The following is a 19,222-nucleotide window of genomic DNA, read 5'->3' as shown; positions in this document are numbered from 1 at the left end:
GCTGAAGTACTTTACTGGATCAGAGCCCAGCCAGGAATCTGACACACAGTTCACTGGGAGATGACACATCTTGTGATGATAAAGGTGATTAAAGCTCTTGCAATTGGTTTGTGTTACTGCTCCTTCAGGAACAAGTTGTGGATGCCGCAGGTAATGGGATACAAAGGCTGTCTTTTGTTAAGTGCTGTCCTTTTTGTGGAAGCTCAGCATGCTGCATTTGAAATGTCATGCAGTACACAAATGTTCAGATTTGGAATTTCTCAGTAACTCTTTAATGACAGGGAAAGGCAGCTGCAGTGAGTCCATGTGATATATCAGCTATAACAGAACTGCCCATTTACAGTAGCGGAGTGTTTGGCACAGCGCTTCTGACATTGGAGGCAGCAACCTCAGCAGGCCTGTACTTAGGGATGTGGCTATGTTATTTTTCTGAAAGCAGAAATAAGTATGAAATACCACACTAATGAAATAAAACACAACCTTTCATTTGGGCATTGGTGGAAGGAGATGGGGCACCGTGTGTCGGGATAGCAGTGTGACTTCCCTGTTTATTAATTCTGGCTGAGACTGGTGATAAAGATTTTAGTACCTCTTTTTCACATTTACGAGGATGGACTGAAAAGGTAATGAAGACCTCTTGGAGGGAAGCATGACAAAAGAAATCCATTTAATCTGTCTTTATGCTGAAGGTGTAGCTGGCTTTGCACAGTGGCACAGCTCCACTGACTTCTCCTGAGTTCTGGATCTCTCACACCCTGAATTACTGTGTTAGAAACACATGTATGTGAATGTAACCTCCTCTGTCTGTAGGATTAACACTTACATTGTCATGTCTTCCAGCTTTTTTAACACTCACATCAGCTGATGCTGGCAAAGAATAAGATGTAGTGTTTTGTTAATCTGCACAAGTTGAGACTCTTATTAAACCAATGGTATTTTTTTCATCTGTCAGTAAGCCCAGGACCTGGCAAGCAGGAGAAAAATGCTGCCTGGAATAGTTCAGCTTCTGCTGCTGCGTATTTTTGTAACAAACCATGAAATGACCACAGTGGAGTTTGTCTAAGGAGATGTACAATTAGTTGATTTTTTTTTTCAAGAAGAGTAAGACCAAGATCATCTTGTAGAAGTTTAATAATATCACAACCTGACAGTTTTTCCAGCTTGCTGACCCTGTCTTTTCTTGAGGAAAACCATAAATATGAGGAAGCCATAAATGTGTCTTTACAGTAGATAGATATTTTCTTAAAAGTGTACTGTGATCCTTCTTTCTATTTTAAGGACCAATTTTACCCATGTGCTCAGAGACACAGCTGAAGTCATTCGGACCTTGGACTCCCCTTCTGTCCAGGCCACTTAAGCAGGGAAAAGTGTGATAGCAATATTTTATAGGAAGGATGAGGACAAAGGAGGATACCATAGATCCTTTGTAACTGTCAGTAGCCAAGAAGGTCCTTTTCAGAGCGTGTCTTGCTTAAATGATGTTTGAGATGTCAAACAAGTTAAAGTCTCTCTGCCCTCACCTCTTCAGTAGCTGAGCAGAACAACCTTCAAGTTATGCACTGGAGAATTGGAAACTCAATCTGGCTGCATTGTGAGATTAATTTTCCATCTGGGATTTGCACTCTTGCTATGTCAGCACAGGGATCAGACTGTTCTGTGGCAAAGCATGAGCGTGTGGAGTCACAGCACTGTCTGAAATGCTTGAACATTTTTCACACTAAAGTTTTTGAAGGACTTTATGATCACTTAGTTGTGGGATTTGGTGCCAGTAGTTCAGACCACTAGGACATACTTTTGCCACCCTATATTTGAAAAGATTTTATGTTTTACGTATACTATGTTATCATTGCTCCTAAAGATGTCTAGAGGGGTTTGTTTCCTAAAATTTTTCTCTCTGTATAGTTTAACAAGACTGTTTACTATCTCAGAGTGTCCAATACATTTGATTGTGGTTAACAGTAAAGACATTTTTCTTTCTTCCCTTTCATATAATCATGGATCTGAAATGGTGAAGGGGAGATCCCATAACATTTATTAGAAGGCAGCAGCTTTTTTAACATATTGGCTTCCCTCAGAATTGGAATCCACTTCTCATTCTCCTTCCTTTGTTCAATCATATGTTCTTGTTTCCTTGGTTTCTTAGATACAGACATATAACAACCATTCCCAACCCTTTCTTTCTTGTTTTGATGCAACTTTTTACATGTCCTGTGCTTAACATTTCTGAGGCACAGTTGGAAATTTGGCAGTGAGGTACAGAGAATCCATATGAAATCCCTTCGTGGCTCTGTTTTGTTTTTACTGGGACAAGTGTCCACATAATGAGCAGCAAGACCATAATTGTCACTCTTGAGGGAAATAAAGGCAGAAAGGCTGACCACCAAGTGGGCACAGAAAAGCCTGACTTGCAGATTTTGCACAAAGATATTCCTCCAGATGAGGCTTGAAAAACATTGGAAGAGCACAAATAGGGAGAACTGCTGTGCCCACTTCTTGCTGTGCCTTATAAGTGCACGGCAAAAGCGAGTTGGGTTGTTGACCTAGGAATGATTTATGGGGCATGTCCTCAGTGTGTAGCATTCCTGGGAGCTGCATTCCCCTGAGCATCACTAACCCTCAGTACAGAAATACCTCCTGACCCATGTAGGGTCTGTTTGTGTGAGCACCTGCTGTCAGCTGCTGTTTGCCACACAGCTTCCAGATCGCCCTTTGCCAGGCAGAGGTTTTAGGGAGCAGTGTGGGAGTTCTGTGGGAGGGATTGTTTGGGCAATGAACAAAGTGATGTGGCAATGGACTCCTCACTAATGAGGGATGGTTACATCTAACCATGTCAATTCTTTTGGAGCTTGGGAAGCACAGGGGACCCTTGAGGAAGAACACTAGAAGATAAACCAACTTCTGATCAGTAATTTTTCCTTTGAAGAGCTCTGCAGGACAGGCATATGTTGGAGGGCTGCACCATCATCCAGGCCATCCTCTCCTTCCCAAAACCAGGGGGTGCATGATGATAATGTCACATTTGGAGGGTGCCTTCATTGTCCAGCCCTGTAGCACAAACACCTTGGATATATTCAGCAAAATACTGCTGAGTCGAATAGCTTTCAAACCCCTTTTCCTTTTAAAATGTCTGGTAAGACTTAATTTTTGCCTGATTTTCCAAGATTTGTGTCTTCCTATATGTTGTTGTGAAATCACCCATTTCCATTAACTTTAAATAGTTCAGGTATTGAATGCTATATCTTCAGACCAGACTGAGAGAAGCAACTCGTGTCTTCCAGCAGATAAATGGGATGTGTTGTTAGGCTCTAGGTTGGGAGCTGGCACTTAGCTTAGGTGTAGGAGGTGAATAATGACCCTAAAGATGCTAAGCTGTGTGAAGCCCTTCTGATAAATGGGGCCTTTTTGTGATGAGCTCTCCTCACGTTCCTGGACTGGTTGGCATAAAAGCTTTGAATATACAAGCACATTACTCATTATTTACTGGTTGTGGTTGGAAGGTTGTTTGATTTTGCAATAGTCCCATCTAAGGGATGATTCTTGCATTGCATGAAAGGGAGACTAAGCAAGATTCACTTTTTTATTTGCTTTGTATAACTTTGCCCCTGTAGATACTCAGCACATTTGGCATAAGACACAAAATGTCACATGTGTGGCTTTCTGGACATGGACGTTGCACTCATCCCAGGGGAGAAGCAGGCATGGAAACAGAGTAAAGATAGGTGTGGCAGAGAATGGGGCTTTTCCCTTTCAGCACTAAATCCCCAATATCCACCATCTCCCTCTCTCTACTCCCACTCTGATGATGTTTATTCTTTGCTCTTGTAATCTTGCCTCATTTTGTTTAGTGGTTTTCACTTTTTTCCCATTGTTGATCCTTCTCTTCTTTCTCTTTCCTTCTCTTCTCTTCTTCTCTTCTCTTCTCTTCTCTTCTCTTCTCTTCTCTTCTCTTCTCTTCTCTTCTCTTCTCTTCTTTTTTCTCTTCTCTCCTTTCTTCATTCCTCTTTTTTTTTTTCAGTCACTCTCCTTCCCAACTCTTTCCACATCTCAGTCCCTTACCCGTGTCCTCACATAATGAAAAGTAAAGAGTTTGTGGTTTGTGGCTCATTCAGTGCTGATCCCTCACCTCAAGTCCCCTCTCCAGGCTTTAAGGACTTCAGTAAAGCCTCATGGCATGTCCTCTGTTTTATGGGCACAGCATATGCACAGAGCACTGCCTGGGCTGTGCCAGTGTTCTTGGACTGGAAGAGGGGAGATTTATGATGGCACTGATCAGAGTGCTAAAATAAACTGCCCTCCCTCAGCCAGAGGAATAGGAGTTTGTAAATGCCAGCATTTTATACACAAACTGAAGGACAGGGCTGGGGGAGCCAGCTGCCCAGGTTAGCTGTTCGGGATCTGAACATGGCAAGGCTTTATAAGCAGAGAGCCAGAAGAAGTCATTTGTATTAAAACAAACTCTGTCATGAGTCATTTGACTTCTTTTTCTCTTACACACATAGTTTATGTCTCAGGCCTTCTAAGGCCTGGGTAACATCTGATACTCTTTAGGCTGAGCCTGCTCTAATAGGAGTGGGATCCTGCTTCCACTTACCCTGTACCACTTAGAACTCTATTTAATTTGAGTCTTGTGTTTACAGGCTGTAACTGTTACTTATTTGTCATTTTTATGGTAATAAAAAGATTGTTTGTCTGTGATTCAGTCCTTGCCATGCTGTTGAATAGGTCTGTGTCCTTCAGCAGCAGCAGCAGAGGGAAAGAGGGGCTTTTGCTTTTTGCCTCATTCATTTTTCTCATGTGGCTCTTGTCAGACCAGCAGGCAGGGGGTGCAGGTCCTTCCCATCCCTCCCAACCACTGTCTCAGTCTGTTGATGCCAGAAAAGCATCACTCCACATTTTTCACACCATTTGCAATGAGCTGAATGTAATTTTTCTTACCTTCTCCTTTAAAAGAGCCAACACCAAAGTGTACCTTGTCTGCAAAATACAGCTTTTTCTCTTTCACCATATTCCTCTTTTTTTCATTCTCTCCTTTGTCTCATCTCTTCTGATTCCAGGTTTTTGTTTAAACGTTTTTACCAGGTGCAAAAAATAGTTAATTGCTGCTAGAAGACGTGAAAGGTGTATGAATTCTTCAAGTCTTGTTCCCTGCTTATGCCAAGGCCTATAGAGATGTGAAAGGGGTGAATGAAACACAGAGAAAGGGCAGGAAAGCTCTGTCCCATTCCAAAGCTTACAGGGAAAGGGTCCAACCCCCCATCCGGCTTCCCTGGGCAAGGATAACCCTCAGGCCCCCTGCTAAAAGAGGCTGCACCTTAATTAAGAGCATGACTCTTGTTCCCTCTAGTGGCTAATTACGCAGCATCTCTCACACCACAATGTCATTCCACTGCCTTCCTGCTTCCCTGCCCAAATTTCCTCCCATCCACGGATTTGATATGTTTTGTAACTGTCTGAATTTCTCCAGATAATGGCATTTGCAATTCCTTGAATTGTGCCTTCAGAAAGCTGGAAACTCTCCTATGGATAGGTGCAACACAGCAGTGGGAGTTAGGGCTGGAGAGGTTTGTGCTCATATTCCACCCAGCACGGACTTTTCTACAGTATTACCAGGAAGGGTTAAGGAAAAAGTGTTTTTCTTGGTTTATCAGCATCCCTGCTCCTATTGTAATTCCTTGAGTATGAACAGATATAGATGTCCAGAACTGTTGGACAATTCAAATCCCAGGCTTGTTTCAATTCCTGGAGATAAGGAGTGAATTTCCAGATCAAACAAATACCTTATAAAATACAGTGTAGTGTTTCCTAGGGACACAGGAAAAAATCTGTGTTTGCCAAAGTAGTTCCTATTAACAGCCTGGTAATGGGAGGTACTCTGTGGTAGTTCAAACCTAACACAAACTACTGAAGCATCAAGTTCTTCTGAGCATAAATAAAAGCAGAATTTTGCAATGAGAAAACAATCTATGCTGTCCAACTCGAGAGGCAGAGTACAAAGGCTTTATTCCCACCACAGCCACTGACTTTGTCTGTGACTTTGGGCAAGCAGTGTAATTTTGTTCTTCATCCTGCTGATTTGTGAAGCAGATCTAGTGATGTTTACATACCTCAGAGGTGGAGTTTATGGTTGTATCAAAGTGACAGAATAAAAAGTGCAAAGATAACCTATGATGATGCTAAAGGTGTTGCTCTGGTGGATTAAAATAAATCAGAATGAAAAGGCTGTAGATTGACAATGCAGTTACACATAATTGGAATATCTTTGACTTCAAAATCTTAGCTTGGAACTGCAGTTTATGATAGTTAATTTTAATTGCTATGTATATAACATGGAAGGTGGTTAAATGGCATTATAACATAATACGGCATGGTTACACCTCTGATGTTTATATCAATTTTTAGTATTTACAGCATTCAGGACATTTAAAGATTGTGTTGTACATCTGCACTAAAATGCACTTCATATGCAGAATTCTTGTTTTTACAAAATATTTGGGCAGGAATGGGAGACCACATCCTTTAAAGCACAAATTCACTCGTGGTTTGGATTGGCAATTCCTTAGGAACAGCAAAGGCTAATTCCAGATCAGTATTTTCATTCCCAGCCTGAAGCTTTAGATGCCTAATGCTGTGCCCAACACATAACTGAGGTGCTCTTTTTGCTCAAGTATGGAGCCTTCTAAATTGTGGCTGTAGACATTTCTGGAGGCTTCTGAAAATCAGATGCTGTCCTTTTTTGACTGCAGCAGGACCAGGATTAGCAGAAACAACAGATGCATCTTGCACTGCTGAGCATTTTCTGAGGTGCATCTGAAACTGATTTCTGCCAGGCCAGTAACCCAATGAGTGTAATGTAAAACATCCAGCAGGGTAAGACCTCCTCCTTAGAACTGTATCCTTGTTCTTGCATGCCTGGCTTGCATTTTTTTAAATTAAGTTACTGAGTTGTAGAATGACCCACATTCCTTTATTCCTGTAAAAACGAAATGACTGACAGCTTTTCGTTGCACATGGTCCTACTGTTTGTTGGGAGAGGAGGGGGCAGGATGGGATCCTACCAAATGTTTGACATATTATATATAGAGAAAAGATGGTTGAGAATGAGAAAATGGCTTCTTGTCAAGGGTTTAGCTAGATCTATTGCTGATCCAGTCTGATCTTATATAGATGTTCAGTAATTATTCCAGTGTCAATAGCCAAGCCAGAGCAGAACAATGGATGTGTTTAGAAAGGTGTGCAGTAAAACTCAGCCTTGCATCAGATAAAAGTAATTTAATATCTTTCTCTCCATTCTAGACTTGTCACAGCCAAAGAAATACCTTTGAACAAAAAACTAGTTGGGTTCTTTTCAGATTTACTACATTAAGCAATTTCCAAAGTACAGAATTGCTGCTAGTGGAAAAGAGAAACAAATCTGGGATTTTTGAGCTAGTGGAGTGTTCGTGCAAGTGATTAGACTGTACAAAAGGAGCATTCATCTTGAAATGACAGATAAGTGCTAAGGACAGGACTGAAAACTGTAAATATGTTAGCACTTTAAGCGAGAGCACAGCTTCAGCACTTGTGAGACTCATCAGCTGCTGTAAACAATATGGATCTTTGAGATGATCTCTGCCGAGATCTCAGCACATCAGATAATGATAGAGTTGTTCATTTTCGCTTCTTCTGTTTGGGTTTTTTTTTCCTTTCAGAATGTACTTTATGCAAAGAACAGGCCTGTGGTGCTGCCAGCACACACTCAGCTCCCTCCTGGAGCAGCCCTGGCTGTGGAGCTGCTCTGGGGAGTGAAGGACAACCACAGCTCCCAACACTCACCAGCCTCACTGAGGTTCTGCTCAGTGACCTACAAGTGAAAAGCTCCATGAACCATTTGAGCCTCTGCTATTCCTCTATTTCCCCAGCTTGCTGTGTTTAAATAAAAGGACAGATCCTCAGCAGCAGGAATTGGCTCAATTCTTAGGATCAGCTGAATAGTGAAGCACAAAGTAGTTTTCTTCAGTTGTGTCCCACATCAGCCAGATTTTCCTCCTGAGTGTTTGGTATTACTCTAGTGGTGTTAGTGATTCTCATGGAATACATGAGGAACTGAGGTGCAGAAGGCTTCACAGGATCACAAAATACTCAGAGCTGGATGGACCCACAAGGATGATCAAGTCCATCTCTGAAGTGATGGGGATCAAACCACCCTTGGCATTATCAGCACCATGTTTGACCAGCTGAGCTGATCTCAGGGCTCGTGTGACTTGTCCAAGGTTAAAATTCAGGAGACAATGAATCCAGTGAATAGAGTCATGGAAGGTGTGCTGGGAGGAGCTTTACCCCACAGGCACTTCAGGAGCAGTGGGTTAGGAGTTTCTTGTTGAAGTGACTGAGAGGGAAAGGTTTGCTTGGAAGCAAGAGCCACAAGGTGCAGCTCAGTGGGGACTTTTAAAAAGCCGGGAAAATAGAATGGGATAGCAAAGTGAAAGTAGGAATGGTGACTGGCTGGGTGTTGTAAGGTGAGAACATCCCTCTGGAAGGATTTGGTGGTGTTTGCCTTTCCTGGAGATAAAAAGGAGAGCTTATAACAAGCTCCACAACCTTCCCACCTGGCCAAAACTTGGAGTTGGGAAGGTGGAGACAGTCTCAGGAGTTCAGCTTCCAGAGAAGCCCAGGGCAGGATGGGGCTGTGGTGGAGCTCAGGCTCAGCTCTGGTGCCCCTGGTGCTTCACTCCCACAGCAACTGCACTGCTAATTCCAACTGAGGTGTTTGCAGACAGAACCAGCCTTTGTTTGGGGTATGGGCAATTATAAAATGTCCTCTTTTTCTTTTCACCAAATGAATACAAACGCTTTCTTCGACCATCTGCTAAGGAAAAAGATGCCTGAGCTACCTTTAAAGACTCCTGCTGGCAGTGCTGGGTGACAGGTTTGGATTTGCTCAGTAACAGAGGTTATGGGATATTACTGCAATCAAAGGTTCTTTTATGGCTCTGGGGCAGGTGGGAATAAATAGCCCTTGGATTTGGTTTTGTGTAGAAAAATGTCAGATAGCCAGAGTGGTGATGAGGGTAACCTGACATTTGCCAACAAGAACAGTTTATCCCAAATTGATTTGTTCCAGTTGGTGCCTCCAGGTTTTCTGTACAATAAATATGATTGCAGCACACATATATTGTGCACATAGAGAGGTTCCTGCTGACAGAGAAGTTTAGTGCTAAAGGGAACTGTTATTTACCATTTCCCAATGGTCTCCAGAAGAGATACAAGCCAAAGTTTTTAGGAGCAAGGGGAACAGAACCCCTATTCTGGTGTGACTATTGCAGTTTCCTCCTATAAAACTCTCTGAATTCTGTGTCCATGGCAATTCCACAGTTCAGGCTGAGATTCTCCCTTGCTGCTATTAGAGCACACGTGGCAACACACTGGCCATCCCATCCACAGGACCAGGCTTCCCAGGTTTTTAAGGAATCATTCCCAAAATAAAATTGTTTAGCAATATGTATCCACCATTTAAAGTGCTTTTTTTAGAAAGAGCGCTCTGGGAGGACACTTCTAGTGGCGGAAGACAAATGAGAGCAGTAGCTTCTCATGCCTGGCTGATTTTCAGATCCAGAGAAGAAAGGATGCTCAGTTTTTAACAAAACAGGACAGTATCATCAGCTGATCACAGAATCATGGAATAGTTGGGGTTGCAAGAGACCTTTAAAGGTCATCTAGTCCACCCCCCTGCAATGATGAGTGTGCTTTGCTTCAGCTTCACTAAGTTCAGTCACTGGCAGCCTTTAATTTAGGAAAGGAAAATACTTTCTGGAGCAATGTGCTAGAAAAGGTTGCTGACCCCTTGTCTGTAGTAATTATGGCAAGGAAACCAAATGCCTTGTGCCATGGACAGCTGCCTTCTCTGTGCTGTGCTTCCCAGGGAGAGATGGCTGTGCAGCCCAGGCTAAACTCTCAGCAGATTTCTCATTTCTTCTAGGATTTGCTCTCTGTTCACCACTCGTTGGATATCTCTGTATCTCTTAAATGATATTTTATTTTTTGGTCAGACATAGGATATCAGTAAGGTTACAAGAAAGGCTCTTCTATATTTTAATGCAGTTTTACTCTCTGTTTTAACATCTCAACCTTCTACTGGCTTACAGTAGTGAAAGACTTTTTCTAAAGGTCTCTCATTTTTTATGAGCCCCTGTCCAGGGTAATTTCCTAAATGCAGTCCAGATTGGGTAAAATGTAAGCATATTTCTGAGGTATAGTTTTGGGGTTTTTTTAATAGTAAACCACACATCAGATTAACCAGATAAAAAATAATCCCAAATCAAAACTCACAGCAGGGATTTTCCTCATTAACCTCAGGCAGACACTGGAGCATGGCAAAGAATATATTTGAAAGATGAGGGAGAAAGGAAAGTCTCCCCAGCCAGTGTTGGAAACAGGGAAAGAATATTTAGGTGAAGAAGAGTGAAATATTGTGAATAGTTTTGCCTTCTTGATGGAGTAACCCTAAAGCAAAGTCTAGGCAGAAGTTGTTTTTTTGACAAAATCCCAGCTAGGTACCCCAAAAATGCTGAAACTGCCCAAAGTGGGGGAATGAACAGAGAGACGTGTGCGGATTAATTAGATCGAAAAAATGTTTTGACAGCATAAGTGAACATATGGAATGAATTGAGAGAACCTGATCCAGTTCCCCATGTGTAAATGATGCCTTAGCCATAGCTCATAAAGCAAATACAGATGCAAAAAAAAAAAAAAAAAAAAAAAGGAAAAAAAGGCCTTTTCCTATCCCCTCCCCCCGGTAAAGCCCAATTGCCAGATGGCAAATAAAAGTTTGAACTCGGGGACTAAATGTGAGGAAAGCTGAATGTTCAGCATGGATGTGGAAAGAAATCATCTGAATAAATCTGAATTTTGCACCTTGAAGGAAGTGGTGCAGTTCAACTAAATATTGTGTGGAGTGCCCAGCTGAGTGTCAGGATCTCCTGGGCTGGGTCTTCAGTGTCTCTGGTTTACCCTCCCTGATCCAAATCACAGAATCATGGAATGGTTTGGGCAGGGACACCTTCCACCATCCCAGGTTGTCCAGAGCTCCATCCAACCTGGCCTTGGACACTTCCAGACACACAGGGGCAGCCACAGCTTCTCTGGACAGCCTGTGCCAGGGCCTCACCACCCTCACAGGGAGGAATTGCTCTGTGTCCAACTCAGTTTTGGTGTGTGTCTCCATGTGGAATCACACGCCTGCCCTGCCTGTTCCAAAGGTTTTAGCACCTAAAATTGAGGGTGAAAGCATTGAGACAGATGCTGCAAGCAGAAGGTGAGGAGGGAGGCAGGGAAGCAAAACAATGTGTTGCAGGTTATGCAGAGGAGAATTCCCTGGATTGGTTTACTCCCCAGGAGGGATGAGCAGGGAGAGGGCTGACTGAGCAGTGCCCTGCAACAGGAGCTGGTGGACAAATCTGCTCTCCTGGCTCCCAGGTGAGCTTGTTAAACACAGCTGCCTGTCAGCACAACATCTCCAAGCCTGAAAACTGTGTTAAATCAATATATTTTCATGTGGTTTCTATGGACAAACCTTCTTAGTCTATCACAACAGCGATGCTGTGTGTGGTTCACAAATTGATTCCACCTCAGAAGGGGGTGAGGGAGATGTGGTGGCAGCTGGTGCTGCAGTCAGGAGCCTGTTCCAGCTGTGGCATGGTGTGGGCTGGGACCTTCACAGACACTGAACAGTCCCTTTGTGGAGACTGCACAGGCTCATGGCAGGGAAAGAGAGCTAAACCCTGCCCCAGCCTGCTTGCATGGTGCCCACAGACCTGATTCATGGCACCCAGTGCCAGCAATCTGAAACAGGAGCTGAGCACTTGGGCTCTTTCCACTGCCCAGGGAAGCTGAAACCCTTGCTAAGCTGTCAGGTTTGTGTCCAAGCAGCTCTGGGCATGAAGAGGTGCCAGCAACAGAGCCCTCACAAAGCAAACTGCTTAATTATTTGATAGTCAGAGGCAACTTGGGGGAGTGCAGACTCAAATCAACAACTAACCAACCTATATTTAGGAGCAGAGTGGCTGGAGCTCAGACCCAAACATAGTTTCCAGCTGATAGATGATGTGGCAATCAGAGCTGACCCTCATCCCATTCTAAATTTGGGCTGTAGAAGAAGTAATTAATATCATGGCTGGCATGGCAAGGCACCCTTCCAGCAGCTGCCCTGTCACTGCTGCTCCTCTTAGGGCAGTGCCTGTGGCTGGCCAGCCTGGCTGGGCTCTGTGACACCAAACTGGTGACCACAGCCTGGCTGGCACTGTGGAGCCACTGGGGCAGAGGCAAAGTTGGTGCTCTGGAGGCTGAAGTGGTTCTGTGGTCTTACCTCTTGTCTCTGCTGCTGTGAGAGCTCTTTTCCATTTGTTCTTGTCTCTGGAGCTCAGACTGGATGGTTGGAGGATAGAATAATGTTGGGTTTCTTCTGAGCTGCCTGGTTCTCCTCCACCAGGGTAACAAACAAATGTATAAAACATTCCTCTAGAAGGGCCAGTGCTGTTACTGAACATATGGACAGAGAGATTCCAAAGGCCAGGCTTTTCCTGGAAGACAGACTGGAGCTCAAGTCCTGAGCTGGTGTCCTGCTTGCCAGCCCTCCATCCTTCCATCCTCTTCTCCCTCCTCCTCTGTATCTCTTGTGCACACACAGACAAAACACTCTCTCTCTCTCTCTGAGGTTTGATACAGACACAGAAATCGATGTTGGATCTGAGCAAAAGGAAAATGCAAGCTTGTGTGAAATTTTCCACCTTTTCACTAAATGAATCAAAGCCAAATTTTCACACTTTGGTCTTAGGTGTGAAATTTTTGCTCAGCTCTAATATTTATCCATAATGTGTTTTAAAACTTGGCTCGCTCCATCCAGAAACCCACAGAGAATTGAGTTACAGATTCTGGGCTTTGTGCATGCTGCCAAGATCTGCCCCTATAACTCAAACAAATTTAAGGGGGGGAAAAAAACCACTAGAAAAATACTGTATATGGTCCATCACATGCTTTCTTCATGCAGTCATACACCACTAAAAAGTAATGTTCTGCTAGGCCTGTGTCACAGAAGTACACTCATGTAACTCCTGTAAACACAGATAAGATGAATTTTGCATCTCCATGCTATGGAACAAGCAATCCCTAAATAAAAGCCCAGAAGGAAATAGCAACCTTGCTTAAAATTCTTATAAAAGTTTAAAAGTATTTTTTCAACATCAGCATTTCAAGGAATCTATTTATGCCCCTCAAATCCAAATATATCTGTGACTGGACTTCTTAAAATGATGCTAAAGACATCTGTTAGCTGAGCTTGTGTGTGTGGAATAGAGATGACTGAGAGAGAGGTTCTTCACTGCTGCAGAACAGTTAAAATCATTACATACAACATTATTTATTTTATTTGTTGTGAGGACTAGAAGTGTAAGGAAAGTCAGTCTGATAGTTTGAATGTTCCTACACCTGCTGAGTCCTGCAAATCAGGGCAGAACTGGTGGGAAGAATGTTCCTACACTTCAGCCTATTGTGACTGGGGCAACTTTTACATTATTTTCCTCCTGCTGCTGGATCTGTGACAGGAGATCTCTGTGGAAACACTGGAGAGTCGAGACTGGCCTGAGTGAGAGCATCAGATCCCCCAGTTTGGTGCTTTGCTGCTCCACGTGCAGCCACGTGCTTTCAGCCTCTGAAATTGGACAGGAAAACTTCAAATGATCTGTGGTTGTTTCATTGGTAATAACTACCTTAGGTAAAAGTCCAAGCATTTCTTGGGATTACCAAAATGACTAAGTGGGGAGAACGCAGCTGGGAAATTGTATTTGTGCTTGAATGCCTTATCCATTTAACTTTGGATTCAAGTTTTAAAGTCTCAAAATAAAGTCCAATTGGAATTTTGTTACTTGACCTTCTGAACTAAGGCTGATGTCCCTAAATATGATTTCTCATCTGCTGTGTACTTCAAGGGCTTACATCCCATTAATTGTCAGTAACACTCAACCTGATCAGTCCTTGAGTCACTACTGAAAATCAGACCTGGGGACTATTCAGAAATGGGCTTCACTCTGTAGTGCCAAGGGCCTTGGGCTCCCCTTGTGGGGTGAGCAGGATTCTCCTGGGTTTTGTGAGGCTTTTTCTGGGATCTTGGAGGATCCCAAGGGACAGGGAATCAGGGAAGATGGATCTCCCAGCCTAAAGCTATTCCCTATTCCCACCTCCTGTGGCTCCTGTGCCAGGCTGATGGGCTTGTCCTGGGGCCTCCTCCCTCACAGGAGGGAGGGAAAAACTTTCTCCTTCCCATTACTGAAGGGCCAGCAGTTGAGATTTCCAGCTTTTAGATGCTGTATCAGTTGGGCTGCCCTAGCAGGTAGGGTTTTCCCTGTGTTCCAATAGGATTTCCCTTGGAGATCCACTGCCTGTTGAGGCTGTCTTGGATTCCTCAACTTACCCTGTGCCCCAGATGATGCTGGAGAGTGGAATTCAGCCACCAGGACTGTGTATTTGAATGCTACTGACCTTCCCAGCAGCAAAATGGCAGCTTGTCCTGAGATTTGGTGTGCCTTGGAGAGTTTGGTTCCCTGTTCCCTCCCTGGGCAGGATAACCCTGCTGGGCTGGGTCTCTCCATGGAGAGCAGAGTGTTTACTGGCTTGTATCTGTCTCAGCGTTGACACTCTAACAAAAGGTTAGAAATCATGAATGCATCCCTTTATTTCTGCTCCACAGTGCCTCTCTTTTTTTCTGTGTAAACCCTTCACTTGCCTCTTGCCCAGCCTTTAGAAATAATGATCAAATGCGAACTTTCAGCGTTTATTTATAGCGTAGCCTTTATGGAAAGAGAGAAAAGAAATGATTAAAAAGCAATTTTACAAAATATTTTGTTTTAAGAGAGAATTCATTGTGTTTTAAATCACTGTATTCATTGTACTGTCTAGACTGGCAAACAAAGAAGATAGAGCGTCATTCAAATTAAGATTGTGAAATCCTTGGTGACTGGAATTATGGATTTGGATGTCAACCCTCAAACAAACTATTTCTGAACGGCAGTATTATCACTTTGCTATATTTAAGGCTTTGTTGGAGACAGAGCAGTGCACAAGGTTGATCCGATTCAGAAATGCAATTCTAATGTTCCTTTGTTTCCCATTTCATTATAAATTCATATTTTCAATGTTCTGTTCTTCTTTGTCCCCAGAAAATTGTTGAAAAGACTCTCCTCTGGGAGTAAAGTTTTTTTGTTCAAGCTAACAATGACCAAACTGACTTTAAAACACAGAAAAACACACAACTAAAATGTGAATTGAGAGAGGGAATTAATTTAGGATATTTTGAGCGACATAGAATGGGTGAGTTGTTGAAAATTGCTGACTGTGTAGTTTTTTGCCATGTTACTCCACAGAACCATGGCAGTTGCTGTGAGACTTCAATGCTGTGGATTCTCAAAGGTCTGTGTATTTTCAGCAGATTTAAAAACTCCAAAGTATTTTAGCTGATAAACTGGAAAACTGATAAACTTGGGCATCCTCCTCCTTAGCTCAGGGTGGAGGATGTGGTCCAGCAGAAGAGAAGTTGTCAGAGCAAAGCAGAACACGAGAGTGTGGAGCACTTCTGTCAGGCAGAACATTCCCTGGGAATGGTGCTCCTTGTGTCCTGCTCCTGAGAGTGCACAGAGTGGGGAATGCAAAGTCTGGCCCTCCCTTTCCGTTTTTGTTGCACCTGTGATGAAAAAATGGATTTTCCTGTTCAGACACTTCAGATGTTGTGGGTTTATTTTCGTGCAGTGTCTCCAGGGTAATTCAAAAGGAGGTGTAAAGCAGGGAGCAGAAGGGAAGGTGACTCTTCCATTACTGAGAGAGTGCTTCAGGGGGCTTTGTTTTCCCTGAGACACAATAGAAAAGCAGTAGCCATTGTACCAGAGGGAATTGGCTTTTACTTTGAGGAGTTTTTTTTTCTGTGTTCATTCATTTTTTGGATAGTCTGTAAATCCAGCTGGCCATGTAAGGGAGTTGTTGGAGATTGACTACTGTAAACAGGGAAAACGCTTGAGTATTGTCAGTATCACCTGTTAAAGGACAAGGAATAAAATAAAATGCCTATTTCTCTAGCTGGGAAGGATTTCCAATCCATCCTGGGAAGGATATCAACCTTTCCATGGCAGTATTTTAATCTGGCTGCTGTGCAGAGTCTCAGTGCCAGCAGGCTCACATGTCCTGGGGAAAAGAACACACTATCTCTCTGGAAGTGTTATTTCAAGGGTGTTTCCTGGGGAATCAAAGTACAATCAACCTCTGCACACATGAAAGAGATTGGGCATAGGAGAGCACAGAAATATTCCCTGCTGGTTTATCAGCACCCTCAGCAGGGTCACATCCTGACTGCACACACTGGCAGGGCTTTTTACTTTGGTAGAACTTGCCCTGGGCTGGTGACACTGCTCTGACACTGCTCATGCACCTTGTGAAGTTTTGATATCCTCAGCTGTCAAGTGCTGGATTAGTGGAAAGCACAGATTTCACTACAGGAGATATTCCAGCCTGTAAATTCATGCAAAACTTTTAAAGATCCACCTGTAGCAGTTGGTTGGAAGGTTCCAGCAGCAGCACAGGCTGCCTGTTCTCAGGGTCATCCTCACTCTTGGGCACTGCATTAAAACAGCTTCAGGGTCCTGCTTAGGAACTCTGAACACTGATTTAGTCACACTCTGATTCTTGAGTCCTGACCTGTAATGTTTTTAATATTCTCCCATCTAAAAGCTATTGCTCTGGTGCTCCTTGTGAAATCACTGAGTGTCTGCTGCCACCCCTGTATCCTGAGAGCTCTGCCCTCTCTTAGCTTCAGTGATTCTCATTCCAGTGGGATGGCTTGGGAGAATCCATGGAAAATCAGAATCTCACAGAGATCAGGAAAGGAACCAAATGACTTGTCCCTCTCCCTTCCTCACATGACTCTCCCAGGGACTCCTTCTGCAGGGGATTCTGTAAGCTCTGACTGTATTTTGGCCAAAAGCAGAGCAGGAGCAGAGTTCGCCTCTTCCACCTTTGTGCTGGAATGTGAGGGCAGCTGTGAGCTCCAGAACAGACCCTGCCAGGTTACCTTTAGCTTGTGGAGCACCCTCGAGTCCTCCCTTGCTGCAGGAAACCAGTATTTTCAGAATATGAGTATGGGATCTCAAGTACAGTATCCTTTTATGTGAGAACTCACCCCTCCAGGGACGCAGTGTTTAACATTTCCTTTGGTTAGAGTAAATAATAAAAGATAAGTCTGTTCCGCCTGGGACTCCCTGTGAGAGAGAGGAACAGATTTTGGTTACTGAGGGTCTGCAGTGCTTTGTTCTCTTGACTACTTTATAATGGGATTGAACATATTTGCTGCCATCTGGCCTGCTCAGCCGAAACAAAATACATCACTAATGTTCCGATTGGTTTTGAAACATCTTGTTCTTGTCAAAAAGTATTTTAAATCAAAACAGGCTTTTCCAGTTGGTGTTTGTCTTTTCCTAGGAGGCCATGGCGAAAATGGGGAAAATTGGGAGAGTCGTGCAGCCCAACCACAAGCACAAGAGGTAATGCTGGCCTTGGTGTGTTCCACTGGGAGAGTTCAAAGGAGACAAATTTGGGGTCTGGAGATGAGGTTGGGGTGTCTCTCTACAGCCCTGCTCGAGTGCAGTGGGTTTAGCATACAGATACCTCAAGAATCATAGTATATTATATTTTTAAGAATTGTTCATACTGTATTTCTAAGGATTATTCATATTCATTTTTCAAGGCTTAATTATTCATATTCAACTTTAAGGATGATTCACATTATATTTTAAAGGCTTATTTCTATTATTTTTAAAGGCTGACATTATATTATACTGTAAGGGTAATTTATGTTACATTTGGAAGGATCGCGGGCTCCCCCTGGCGACAGCGGGAGGGGGAGCGGGCCGAAGGGACAGGGGACAGAGGGGACACTGCTCGGTCCCTGTGTCCAGTTCTGGGCCCCGCAACACAGGACACACACTGAGGGAGCTGGAAAGGAGCTCAGCCTGGAGAAAAGGAGGCTCAGAGGGACCTTGTGGCTCTGCACAGCTCCTGACAGGAGGGGACAGCTGGGGGTCAGGCTGTGTACCCAAATAACAAGCAACAGAACAAGAGGAAAGCTGTGCCAGGGAAAGTTTAGATTGAATATTAGGGAAAATTTCTTCATAGGAAGGGCTGTCCAGCCCTGGCACAGCTGCCCAGGGCAGTGGTGGAGTCCTCATCCCTGGAGAGATTTAAAATCCATGTGGATGTGGCATTTGGGGACATGGGTCAGTGGTGGCCTTGGCAGTGCTGGGGGAGCAGTTGGACTTGGTGATTTTGGAAGATTTTTCCCACCTGAATGAATTGTGTGAATTTCTAGTGTCTCCTCACTCTTACGACAGACAACTGGGGGGGAAACCATCTGGGACCCCAAGCTGGCTGCAAGGAAAATGAAAGATGGAATTGCAACTGGAAATCACTCTTTTGGGTGGGAACTGCTCTGGCAGTGCACAGGGAGGGCTCTGATCCCAACAGCAGCTGTAGTTAGGAAAGAATCAAAGTGTCTTTATTGCTAAGAGAAGGAAGTAAACATATATATATTGCAGGGGATTTAAATCTTCAAATCTCAGGCTTTGTTGACATTAACTTTCTTCCACAGATTTTATGACAAGAAATATGAAGTATTTTTGAAGCTCGTGGAACATCAGAGAGAGTATCGCTCCATCATGAACAGCTTGTGATCCAGAGGCATGGAATCTGGGAACAGCAGGGATAACAAATTTCCAGGCATGTGTGATGCGGGTAATTTCTTCATACTGTACTGTCCATGTCAAAAATATACTTTTATCATTTAAAGCACACATTTTAATTTTTAATGAGAAATAAAATGCAGTCACTTTGCTGTGAAGCTCTGGGTATTTTCTGTCAATAATTGCTGCACCCAGGGACAAGGAATATTCATTTGTTTCAGTCAGAGAACACAAGACAACCAGTATTTGGACTGGCAGGAGCAGCACAAGGAATAACATGATTCACTCAGATGGACCTGAGTCCACAGAGTCAATGTTCACATTGACTTTACACACTTGAGAGAAATTCCTTCTTTAGTATTGGCATAGGCTGCAATTACCAGTTAAATGCAAACAGGAGTCACACAATAACAAAATTAGACTTGGGTTATTTGGAAAATAATAGTTTCTGGCGCTTTTTTTATGTTAGTAGTCAG

General features: G+C 43.5%; 1 protein-coding gene across 2 annotated transcripts in view; it reads left to right on the top strand.

Annotated features, from left to right (window-relative positions):
- The window catches only part of FGGY (FGGY carbohydrate kinase domain containing), a 123,480-nt gene extending 104,576 nt beyond the window's left edge, over window positions 1-18,904 (top strand). For both annotated transcript variants that reach the window (XM_085067460.1, XM_085067459.1), the window contains exons 15-16: window positions 17,491-17,552; window positions 18,656-18,904. In XM_085067460.1, coding sequence (XP_084923586.1) covers window positions 17,491-17,552; window positions 18,656-18,737 — 144 coding nt within the window. In that variant the 3' untranslated portion in view covers window positions 18,738-18,904. The remainder of the gene's footprint in view (window positions 1-17,490; window positions 17,553-18,655) is intronic.
- Window positions 18,905-19,222: the final 318 nt, after the last annotated feature.

This window comes from Lichenostomus cassidix, chromosome 8 (genome assembly GCF_008360975.1).
Source record: "Lichenostomus cassidix isolate B80296 chromosome 8, HeHo_3.0, whole genome shotgun sequence".
NCBI classification, from domain to species: Eukaryota; Metazoa; Chordata; class Aves; order Passeriformes; family Meliphagidae; genus Lichenostomus; species Lichenostomus cassidix.
The sequence above is the reverse complement of the archived record's forward strand: the minus strand, read 5'-3'. Positions and strand labels throughout refer to the sequence as shown.